We start from the raw sequence: 12,669 nt of genomic DNA on the forward strand, positions 1-12,669 counted from the left end.
CTATACCCAATAGTCAGGACTGCAGCAATGGAATCCTCGAACATCTACATTTATGGTAGGTACAAAACTGTACTTTGCCAGACTTGGGTAACCTAGAACAAGAAAAATAGCCAGAGATCCTGTAGAGGTTTTAAATATATTCTGGACAATTTATGAGAATTTGTATAATGCAGAGAAATGTGGAAATCAAGAAAGAGTACAAAGAGAAATATTTATGGAAGGCTTAGTTATGCCAGTGTTAGAGGTAGAAGAGGTAAATAACTAATAATTAAGATAGGAGGTGATGAGATAAAAACAGCTGTATATAATCAATCTTCAGGAAAGTCTCCAGGAACAGATGGTATGCCTGTGGAAATTTGGAAATTAGCAGGGGAGAAAGTGATAAAGATCTGGAATATTTTGTTTAACAGTATTTTAAAAGGCGGAGAAGCACCTGAATCTTGGAAGAAAGCTGTGGTGGCTGTGTTACCTAAAGATGACAACCCCTTCAAACCCAGCTTCCTATAAACACATTTCAGTTTTAAACCGTGGTTACAAAGTGGTCTGATTTTCATTCATTCCTCAGTGCATGGGTCTCCGATCCAACTGTGGAGCTGGGTTGGCCGTATTTACTTAGTCTCTTGGATCTGACTTTTGGGCTCCTCCTTTAACTACAATGACTCAGAGCCCTGTAATACCTCAGATCTCATTTGCCACTTTAACACTTCAGATGTGGATCTGCTTTCTTGAGCTTTTGGAGTGAAGTTTCTACTTTTTGCATGAGTTAAAATAGAAAGTTTTTTATTTTCTATATCTTTCCATATTGTATTTCACCCTTCCTCTCTTTTCTTGTTTTTCTACACCTTTTTATGGGTATACCATTGCTGATATATTTTCTTTCTATTCTTCTAATGTTAAAAAAGGTCTTTATTTCTAGCTTTCTACCTTCTTTTGGATATGGCTGAAAAGCAAACAGGTTTTAAAAGTGCATTTCTTGTGGGCATAAGATACCCAATTCTGATGCCCACAGGGAGCGCATATTTTGTTTAGGAGCAGCACACCTTGAAACCTTCTGTCAGATTTATATGGGTTTCAGTTCTCTGGCTTTAACTGATCATTGCAACAAACTGGTGTTAAAGGAGTGGCTGTCTGTGACTTTTTCTTCCACTACTGCTTCTGTCTCAGGGGCTCAAACCCCCATAAAGAAACAGAAATCCTATTTGGACTCCAGGGAGTATAGAGAATGCTCTCCCACCTGATCCCCAAAACCTGCTGCAGCCTTGGAGCTACCAGCTAAACTACCTAAAGGATCAGATCTGACATCTTTAGATCCGGCGTTAGAGATGCTCAAATCTCCACAGTCACGGAGCCCAAGTTTTTCACCAGAGCCTATTTCCCCATGGCTGAAATCACCTTTTTTAACAAGAGACTCCAAAGAGAATGTCATGTCTCCCCTCTACGCAATCCTCTGTCAGGTCCTCCCAGAGTCTTTCCGAGGCAGATGTGGCTAGGATGATGAGGAAGTTCCTCAGGGCTCAGATTCAGATAGGGGTGTTATCTGATTCAGATAGGGGTGTTACCGGCTGCAGCTCCCATCGCATACGTAAGCCTCCAACCTGTATCTCATTCAGTTGTATCTCCTTCTCTTATCTGTCCAGCGATTTCAGATCCCTTGGATACCAAATATTCTGAGAGTCAATATGTCCGAATGCATCCCTGACTTGTTCTGTGCCAATCCCAGTAGAGCAGGACAAGCCTCCGAGCAAAGCTTTAGCACTGGATCCAGGGGGAAGGTTTCAACTCCAAGGTCTTCAGAGCTGTCACCTCCCCTCTGCACTTCGGCACTGGATAACTTAGGTCCGACTATTCTCTAGAGCCAGGAGCATGGACAGGGTTGGGGCCCAGCAGCACATGGAGTTTCGGATCTGGTGAAGCCAGCAATAGCTTCTCCTGCACCTTCTGCTTTTGAGGTGGTGAAGATGCCTTTCTCTCACCTGAGAGTCCAGTCTACTTTTATCTCTTTGGATCCTGCCAACAGTTTAAGGACAGAATTTTATGTCATTTCAGGGACATTTTTCACAAAGATCAGAAAAATGCATTGGCTAATCACACTTTGCAAATCCGTCTCACTGTTTTAACTTTAAAGCTATTGATTGTATTTACAAAGGTTATAGAGGAGGGGACCGTTGTAATCGCATGGAAACCAGGGAAGTTAACTGGATAATTAATCTTAGAGCTGATCGCCCGCCAGGCCTAAATGGAGTTGTTCCGTTTAAACCTATTCTGAAAGAGAGATGTATTTCCATTGGCTAACACAGAGGCTTGTCCACCATCTAGCTTTGTGATTGGATGAGATCTGATTGGCCAGAAGAAAGGTGTCAGCTTGAAATGAAGATACTGATTGGTGAAATTCTTTTTTATATGAGAAAGAGAGAGCCTTAGTAATTACGATCTGAAGAAGGTTTAATCCGAAAGCGCTTATCATTTAACAGGAGAGCTTCTCATGTTTTAAAGCTTTTATTTGATCATTAAAGTTAAATCTGATTTTAGTCCATTTTGTGGTGGTGAGCATCGTTTTTGTCTCCCAGTATTCCACAGATACAGCTGACCCATTTAAGCTTGTAATTATTTCCTGTGCAAGAATTTCCCCTATCATCTGATATCTCTGTAGATCATCCCACTGAAGAGGTCCCCCAGAAGAGATCGTGCAAAAGGAGGCAAATAGATTCCACTCTGGAGTCTTTAACCAAAGACACTGACTTTGATGAAGGGGAAGGGTCCCCAAGGTCACCACCAAAAGATCTTTCCTTTAGAGACATTCTAGAGATCCATAGCTAGAAACATGGATGGTCTTCTGATCCCCCCTCCCAGGAGGAGTCAGTTTTTCTAGAAGCCTTCAGGTTTGACCCATCCAAGTCTTGGGTTACCCGCCCCAGCTGATGACTTTATAGATCCCGTGTCTCACCGATCGTGGAAAAACTGGTACCATGCAACCCATCTCCTGTCAACTAGACAAATTTCTTTCCCTCCAAAGACAGGCCTCATTGGAGTCAGGGAGTTCCTGTGGATGCCATAGTTATGACGGTAGACACTAAGAAAGAACTGGAAGAACAGAGCCTCTCTGTCCATCCTCCTAACAGAAAGTCCAGGGTTATGGACAGGTTTGTAAAGTGCATTTATGCCTCAGCATCCTTTGCCTTTGGTCACTTAATTGTTTGGCACATTTCACCAGATTGCAGGGAGACTTGATTAAAGAACTTTCCATGTCTCTTGCTGGGTCCATGTCGCTGGAGGATCATAAACAGCTGTCTTTGCATCTGGCCACCCTTCAGTCTATTTCCAACGCATCCATGAGGCTAATCTCTCATGCATTGTAGGCTCTTCACTGGTGCCGGGTTCAGGCTTAGCCATCAGGAGACGTCTGGATGTGCTTATGCAATTTCACAGAGCCCTTCAAGTCTTCTTTCATCAATGTTCCCTTTGACAGATCTTTCTTGTTTGGCTCTATGTTAAAAGAAATGCGCTCCTGTAGTGAGCAAAGTGGTAAGACCTTGTCTGCTGTGGGGATACATATTTTTTATCCAGCAGAGATCCTTTTCCAGGAATCAATATGGAGATAAAAAGATGTGGTTTTGAAGGTCACAAGGTCTCTTCCAAGACTCATGAGAGGAAACTTACCCCAGAGGCGGGGGGAAGGGGGATTCTAATGGAAGACGCTACCCTTGCAGCAGAGGAGGCCTGCAAAACCAAGAGTTTTAATATACCTTCTCAGATAACCCCTTCCAGCACTCCTGAAATGTTGCCTGACTGCTCTTCTCTACAGGCAGTCGGGGTCTGCTTGTCTCTGCACTCAGAAGCCTGGACATCAGTAACTAGAGAAACTTTAGTACAAAAAATTGTATCATTCCTTTTTGGCAAACCTGACCATCCAAAAGGAAAACCCTCCCCGATGTTCTACTCTGTCAGCAGGAGTTATCAGCCATAGAAATTCAAAATCTGCTAGACAAAAGAGCCATCCAAGAGGTCCCACCAGACCAGAGAGGATTTGGAATTTACTCAAGGTTCTTTGTAGTGCCAAAAGAAACAGTGGACATGAGGCCCATTCTGGATATCAGCAATCTAAATCAATTTGTTAAGATCCCCAAGTCCCAGATGGTCACGGTTCAGTACATTCTACCTTTTGATCAGAAGGACAATTTGACTTTTACATGGCCCTCTTCAAGAGAAATCTTGACGAGTAGATGGGTAACAGAACGTTCACTCCCGGGATCACTCCAGTTGCCCTACTGGATAGGGGCACTGTGAACTAACATCGGGTGGCATGGTGCCTGGGCAATATTTTGGGGCTAGGCTTGTAAAGGCTCCTGGGCCATTAGCCTAATACACACCTATGAATCTATGAGTCAATCTCATATCAAAATGAACAGACATGCCTGGAGATTCCTGTGCTTTTGGTTGTGAGCCAGTCATTACCAGTTCAGACCCCTGCCCTTTGGTCTCACCACAGCCCACATCGTGTTCACCAAATGCATGGCAGTGGTAGCAGCTCCAAGTTTATAGAAGTTTGCTTGGACACCACCATTCAATTGGTCTTCCTTCCTTCAAACACAGTACAGTCTTTAGGACTGCAGGTGAGACAGAATCTTTCACATCATTCTTCAGCAAAACTAGTTTTCCAGGCTTTAGGATCAGTGATGACAGCCGTTACCTTGGTTCCAATGGCTCATTTCCACATGCATGTTCTTCAGTGGATTCTAACTGTACAATGGTCGGTTCTTCTACAGCCGATATCCTCTCCAAAAAAACTTTCTCTGGTTTGCAAGAATTCACTGTGTTTTTGGGTGCAGTCCAATGAAGTTTGTCAGGGATGCCCTTTCGTGTTTTCACTCCCGCTGTGCCCACGGACATCTCCCAGTTGGGGTGGGGGGGGGCATTTCTTGGATCGACAGTCCAAGGCATGTGGTCCCCAGAAGAGACCAATCTGCATATAAATGTCCTGGAGATAAGGGTGATCCTCCTAGCATTGCAGGCCTTTCAGGACATGCTTCCTCCAGGGATAATTGCTATCCAAACAGACAACATATCTTTGGCTTGGTACATCAACAAACAGGGGGCAACTCGATCCTATCCCCTTTGTTTTGAGGCAATGAAAGTGTAGTTAAGGGCGATCACCTCCAATCACTTTCTTAAGGCAATGCCTATACTAGGGAAATCCAACGTGCTATCCAACAAACTGAGCAGGTCCATTCTGATGCCTGAAGAGTGGCCTCTTAACCAATCAGTGATGGAGAGTATCTTCCATCTATGGTATCAACCTTGCTGCGATCTATTTGCCTCTCCCCATGACAACAAGTGCAGCAGATTCTTTGCCATGATCCTCACCCCACCCCGGGGAAGTCACCGAGACATGCTCTAGTCTGCATTTGGCCCTCCGGTCTCCTTTATGTTTATCCCCCCTTACCTCTAATCCTCAAATTTCTTCACAAAGCACTTTGATTGAAGTGCAAAGTTGTCCTCATTTCCCTTTTTAGTCTCGTCAAGTGTGGTGTCCTTTCCTGTGGTCTCATCTTTTATATCTGCCCTGGATTCTGGACCCCAGTCCAGATCTAATTTCTCATCCCTTGTGAATGACACATCCGGACATTGCTGGACTCAAATTGACAACATGGTTTCTCCAATTCCATTAATAGTTAGATAGCCCAGGATTTCCTCCCTGGTTTGCCAGCTACTGCTATCTTCCGAAAAAGACTCTACTAGAAACATTTACAAGGGTAAATGTAAAAGATTTTTTTTTTGTTGGACCTACCAGAGAGACTAAGGTCCCTTTACCTCACCTATTCCTGCTCTCCTAGATTTCCTTGGCTTAATTTTTCAAGTTTTTCCACGGTCAAAGTTCAGTCAGCGGCCATTTTGAATTATCATACCCCCCTCCCCCCAGCTTCTTATAAACTATGTAAAGCATTCCTTAAAGGTACTTTTCTGCATAGACCTCCAATTAATGACCCTATTCCACCCTGGGATCTTACGTTGTTACTGCAAGGTTTGAATCAGATTTCTTTCAAGTCCTTGGCCAAGTCTGATCTCAAGTTTCTCTCCTGGAAAAAGTCTTTTCTAGTGACCATTACTTCAGCGAGACAAGTTTCTGAACTTCAGCTACTCTCTTCAAAATCCCCTTACTTGGTTTTTCACAAAGATAGATTTGCTTTATGTACTAATCTTTCCTTTCTTCCCAAAGTAGCCTCAGAGGCGGACATCAATCAAGTCCTCAATTTATCTGTGTTCTTTCCTAATTTATCTAACAAAGGTGAATACAGGTTTCATCTCTTAGATGTACATGGACAGCTCCATTTTTATCTACACAGAACTAATGTTTTTAGAAAAACTGATCAGCTGTTCATCTCCTTTGCCCCCATTAGGTTGGGAAAATCCATCTCCAAAGTTACCTTGGCAAAGTGGTTAATAGATTGTTTTCACTCAACATGATCTGTCTTTGCCCCAACCTCCAAAGGCTCACTGTACTAGATCCATGGCTCCTGCATCTCCTTTCTTGTCTAGAGTTTCTACTGATATCTTTAATGCAACCACTTGGTCCAATGCCCATACCATTATTGGTCATTACAAGTTGGATTTGATCCTCAGAAGCAGAGCTGCCTTTGGTTCTGTGGTACTCCCGAATATCCTTCCATGAGGGCCACTCAATGTGCTTGTTTGTACCCCTGGTAGGGGATTGGACCAAGTGTTCCAGGACTCTGGTATTAATAAAGATTAGGAATCAGTGGGCTTGTGCATTAGAAATAGTGTAGGATTCCCACCCTATAGAGGAGTAGTTGAGATGCCCAATGAATATTGTATTGCATCGAATGGTGAGGGACTCTAGTAGATTGAGATAGGCAGTAAGGGTAAGTGACATGGAGGAGGACCTGTAGGTTGCAAGGATATGGTGTGAGACCCTGTTTATGGTTGCACATGTACGAGTTCCAGTGGGTCATACACTTTAATCTGTATGTGAGGTTGTTTTTAATATGGACTGAGACTCCTCCACCTTTAGTTCACTCCTGTGCAGTAGCTGGTCTAAAGTTTTAAAAGGCATTATATCCTTGCATTGCTGGGGTACTCTACATGACTTTAAACAATGTCTCCATTACTGCACAGGTGTCAACACTCTCCAGAGAGAGGAAGGCTTGCAGGGAGTGGAGTTTCTTGTTAAGAATCCTAGCACTGAGCAGCACCACCGTCAGATATTCCTTTGTAGGTTCAGTTAAGTTGGGAGGTTTATCAATTTGCTATTTCCTAAAAAAGGCACTATGGGGTTGGAAAAGCTCTTTGCCAATATCTGAAAGCCTAGAAGGGATAAGTGCAGACCATCCCTGGCAACGCTGTCTGGTCTGTCACCCATGTCCTCCCAGTCTTTTAAATATTGTACTCCTTGAATTGACACCAGAAGCTAAGCCAGTTAAAATCAGTCATTTTCTGTTGGTAACATGGCATCATCTTCAGAGAAGGATGGTGGTTCAATGACTTGTCAGTGTGACTTGATGGATCATAGCCCCAGAAAGGTGGCTAACCTTGATTCTCTCCTTAGAGGGGGACATCAGTGTGTCTCACTATAGAATCACCAATGACCAGGAAATTTGGCTGTGCTATGGTTTGCCGTAAGTGCTTAGCAACAGAGGTACTGGATACAGTGCTTCTCTGTGTCGCTGTGGCTGGTGTTTCAACAGATTGTTTATATAATGGCTGAGGACCTTTTTTTGACTGTAATGTGTAGAATGTCTTAGTGTTTTAGGAGGGTTACAGGTAAATGCCATAGCATAAGTAGTTTTTTTTGTGTAGGATCTTTACCCTGTGTAGTAGGCGTGGTGCAAGTGTCACTACGTTCCTTCCAGAATACACAGTGTTGAGGCTTCCTCACTGAACTGATAAATGCAGTTTTGTAGGCTGCTATACTTTAAAATAGCAATTGTGATTCAAACTCAAAACAGTAAATTCCGAATCTCATTTTTCACCATTTGTAGGAATTTTTTCATGCACTGGGAGCTGTGATGCCACCCCATCCTCCCACCCCACCCACAGTGCTTTTATATGCTATTTCTGAGATTGCTATAGCTGAGAGTTGGAGAATACTGTGAGGTACATCTTCCTCAGACTTGGTATATATACAACCACATTCCCACTTTTAGGTCTGCTCTTCTGACAACCAGAACTACAGTCCCCAGAATTTCAACAAGCACCCACGTATATATACTGACCAGACTGCATGTGATAGGGTTTGAAAGGGCTTGATATGAAAAAATTAGGCTTTTAGCATGCTACTACAAATGGGATTTGTTAACAAATTATCTGTCATTGAAACCAAGAGAGACGTGTCCAGGTTTTTCCTAACTTCCGTTAAGTAAAGCATGGTCATGGATGTCAGTTAGGCAAAATATCCAGAAACCTGCTTCATGATCAAGTCATTATGAATTTTGAATTAAAATCTAAATGTACAAAACTGAATTTAAAGGGATTTCCCTTTTCTGCTTTACTTCCTCTGTATTGGTGTGTGAGCATAGAAAGCAAATTCTTTAAAGTTAACTGTGCTTAATGTTAACTAACAAATAATTTTGCAGTAAGGTTGCAGGTGAATTAATAGTGCAGTTGTTCTTTTAAAAGTATCATTGGCATGTGCACATACCTCTCAGCTGTCCCTGTTTTTGTAGAATGTCTCTGATTTTGCCTCATATTTTTGCCCTATTCCTTTTAAAATTTTTGATTTTCTGCTAAATCACTGAAAATTACTGACAGATTATGATGCCAAAAGTTAGAGTTTCTTCATACTTTTTATTGTTCAGGAAATATATGTTGCAGACCTCTCAACCAATCGGGGACAAATTTCAACAGAATCAGAGACAAGTCAAGAAAAAATCAGGGACAATCTGGGACATTTTTAAAATATTAGTGCTATTAACTTGAAACATTGGCAGAATCAGTGCATATGAATTAATACACATTTTCTGAAGTAAAATAAGTCTATAACTCTTAATTATTGTCATTATTCATTAAGTGTAATTCACCACCTTTCCTCCAAAAGTCACTAGTTGTAGGAGGGATTAAGAGGGACAGAGCTAAAATTTGAGTCAAAATCAGGGACAGTTGAGAGGTATGATATGTTGATACAAACCAAAGTTTCTTTTAGTTTATAAGAGAAATAGAGCAATGCTTAAAATCTGAAACTGATTTTGGGACTTTGTGCCCCCGCATTATTTTTCACTTTGACCAGAGGTTTTGAGAAAAGAAGCTAAGATGTATGCTGAACGTGCAGCTACATAAGATGGAGTTACATTGGTATCATTAAATAAAAATTGAAAAGAGGTCTTATGGATCAGTATGTATTTTTCAAAACAAGAACATATAATTACATACTTTCGCCAAGCTCGGATGTGCAATGTTTCATGTCTTTTTGACAAATATCTGTTTGGTTATGAGACAGGTACATATACATCATTGTTAATATTGCAGTATGAAGTGGTTACAAATATTACATTTATCAGTAACATCTTAAGAGAGAAGTTTCAGGCATTAATGACTAGGGTTGTTTCTTCTAACTTCTTTACTTACAGACATCTCTGTTCTAATCGCTGTATTTTTTTACACCTTTAATAGTGCTTTATTGCTGCATCACGGATTCTGGTTGACTGTTGCTCTGTAGCAGGAAAGAAAGCCTGAGCAGGCATTGTAGTAATGCACTTAAATCTACTGTGGTTACCACCTGACAAAAATCAGTAAATAAATAAGACCAATGCATTAACTACAGTACAATCAAAAATATTCAGCTTCGTTGTGACTTATACTTAATGTGTGTGTGTGTACATAAACACAAATTGAAATTCATTAATGAATGTATGTATTTTGTCTCTTACTAGGGTTGTGAAATAACTAAAACACCAGATCAGGACTTCACTGACTTCACCAAATGTCTTAGCCTTCTACTTAAAAAGTTGAAAGAAAACGAGGTGCAGGTTTGGTGACTGTTTTGTTCAATTCTCTGAGATGTGCTGTATTTCATACAGTTGTGTAATTCATTTAAAAGATAGTACTCTTGAATTAATTATGCTTTGCTTAAGAGATTGCTCATTAAGAGGTTTTATGTATGATGATTTATGAAGTGTTTGTCAGCAGAAGTGTTAATGATTTTTGCATAAAGTAAAACTATTTTGTTTTGTACTGTGTAGTACCCATCTAGGTGGCCGTGGTGGTGCAGCGGTTAAGAGTTGCTGCCTCACAGCAAGATGTTCTCCGGTTCGATTCTCGGGCTGGGGTGCCTTTTGTGCGGAGTCTGCATGTCCTTCCTGTGGTCGCGTGGGTTTCCTCCGGGTGCTCCGGTTTCCTCTCACATCCCAAAGACATGCTGTAGGTGGATTGGACACTCTAAATTGGCCCTAGGTGTGTGTGTGTGTGTGTGTGTGTGTGTGTGTGTGTGTGTGTGTGTGTGTGTGTGTGTGTGTGTGTGTGTGTGTGTGTGTGTGTGTGTGCCTTCTCTGGAAAGTTGGGCGCTGGGCTGGCAACTCGACATCGTAAAACTCCACTGCCAGTCATGAGCGGACAGGTGATCCGCTGTGACGACCCTTAACCAGGAGAAGCCGAAAGAAGAAGAAGACTGTGTAGTACCCATCTACTGCATGTCACAGTGCTATATTTGGTAGATGTTTTACAAAGGAATAATGTGTTCTAATGTGGTAAGTATTTATGTTTTTTACTGGACTGAAGTAAAAGAGGTAGTAGCTTATTGAGACACACTGGAGTTCCTCCACATGCAGATCACCATGGACAAAATCCCATACTATATCCTAATCAGATATAGTTCACCCTCCATGTACCAAGAAGCTCACAATACATACTTGGACCTACTGGCGACACTTAAAGTCCAACCTAACACTCAAATCATGGGAGACTAATTATCTGGAGTTATGTGATATACAAATGTCATTGCTGAATTTTTTTTAACCAGGTAGTTTTTGTTGTCTTCATTTAACTATATGTGTGCTGTAAGGCACATGCCACCTAAATAAAATAAAGAAAAAAGTCATCTTGCTCTGTCACTGAGTAAATAAGAAAAGACATTGTGTTCTTATTTGCCTTTTAGGGATACTGTGATATACTTTTAGTTTGAAAGATAATTTCTGCCTCATTGTGGTGAATTCTTTTCTTACTGTCATTGGTTGACCTTGAGTCAAATGCCATGTATCACTTATATGGTTTGCTCATAATGCTGACAGTCTTTACTTGGCCACATTTTTGGAGCGTTTCATTCTAAGTTTTATTAGATGGTGTAACATTTAAAATGGGAATGGACTCCAGTGTGCAAAGACTGGAGTATATTTTTTAATATAATAAGCTGCTTTTGATAAAAATAAAACTACTTTTAGGAGACGCTTTAGTACCACATGGCCTATTTTTTTTTTTATTTGGCAGCTGTTGAAAAGGGCCCTTTTTGTCAGAGATGGACATGCTAATACAATTAAGATTGAGTTATTGATTGGGTATTAGGGAATGCTTTTATTGGAAAACACTTATGTGGGGTCACAAGGCTGAAAAGATTGGCTTTGTGTTAGCATAAATGAAAGTGTCTGATATGCTGCATCATTCAGCTTAATTTCTAGATGACTACTGTGTAAACATGATTACTACTTGGAGTTGAGGTGCCTACTGCAGTTGAAAAACATTTAATGAGCGGTATGTGAGGATCACTGATATCTCTGTTATGACTTGCTTACCTGGTCATCCTATCTGTGTGTGTGTGTGTGTGTGTGTGTGTGTGTGTGTGTATATATATATATATATATATATATATATATATATATATATAATTTGCTCAGCAGACTAATCATTTATGTAATAAGACTTCCCCTACTATCAATAGAGAACACGTCCTTAATGCTCTCTGTAAGACCAAGAACACTGCATCAGTGGACCCAGACAATATCCCAGGATGCCTTCTAAATAGCATGAAGTATGACCTATCAGGGCCTCTGGAATTACTCTGTAACTGTAGGCTCCAAACAGACTTTGTGCCTCATGAAAGGAGAAAAGCAACAGTCATCCCTCTGCACAAAGGTGGGCCATCTACAGACCCTGGAAACTACAGACCCATAAGTCTCACTAGTCTTGTATGTGAAGCCATGAAAAGAATTAACATGGAGATGATCAATAGATATATAGTAAATCTCTAGACGCTGGACCCAACCCAGTGCCAGATAATGGTTTCATCAGTGCCAGATAATGTCCAGTCAACCTGGTGGACTTCGTTGAGAAGGTCACCAAAGCAATGGATGAGGGCAAAATCATTCACACTGCCTGTCTTGACCTGGGCAAGGCATTTGACACAATACCTCACTCAGGCATTGTTGACAAACTCAAAGTTAAGGTACAAAACCTCGTATGTCACCACCATATGGATAGCCAAAGGGCTCCAAGGAAGTTAGAAGGGAGGGGAGTCCACCTCAGTCCACCTCTACATACAGTCACAAAGTCTTTGGACTCCTTGGATGGTCCTTTCCGCACAGTCCTTGTTTTTTTATTACTTCTCAAACATTTACTTCTCAAAAGTCGAAAATTTCAGAGAATTGATGCTTGCAAATTAGATTAGGATTGGAAATCAGGAGCTGTCATTGAATTTTTTTCTCCACTGACACAAATCCAGGAGGGGAGACT

General features: G+C 41.3%; 1 protein-coding gene across 2 annotated transcripts in view; it reads left to right on the forward strand.

Annotated features, from left to right (window-relative positions):
• The window catches only part of TPK1 (thiamin pyrophosphokinase 1), a 1,612,014-nt gene that overhangs the window by 598,766 nt on the left and 1,000,579 nt on the right, over nt 1-12,669 (forward strand). The window contains exon 4 of one of the 2 annotated variants that reach the window (XM_044064986.1): nt 9,882-9,977. In XM_044064986.1, the coding sequence (XP_043920921.1) occupies nt 9,882-9,977 (96 nt within the window). The remainder of the gene's footprint in view (nt 1-9,881; nt 9,978-12,669) is intronic. The other variant, XM_044064987.1, reaches the window with a different exon arrangement.

Source organism: Protopterus annectens, chromosome 3.part0, assembly GCF_019279795.1.
Source record: "Protopterus annectens isolate FY-2018-M chromosome 3.part0, PAN1.0, whole genome shotgun sequence".
Taxonomy (NCBI): domain Eukaryota; kingdom Metazoa; phylum Chordata; order Ceratodontiformes; family Protopteridae; genus Protopterus; species Protopterus annectens.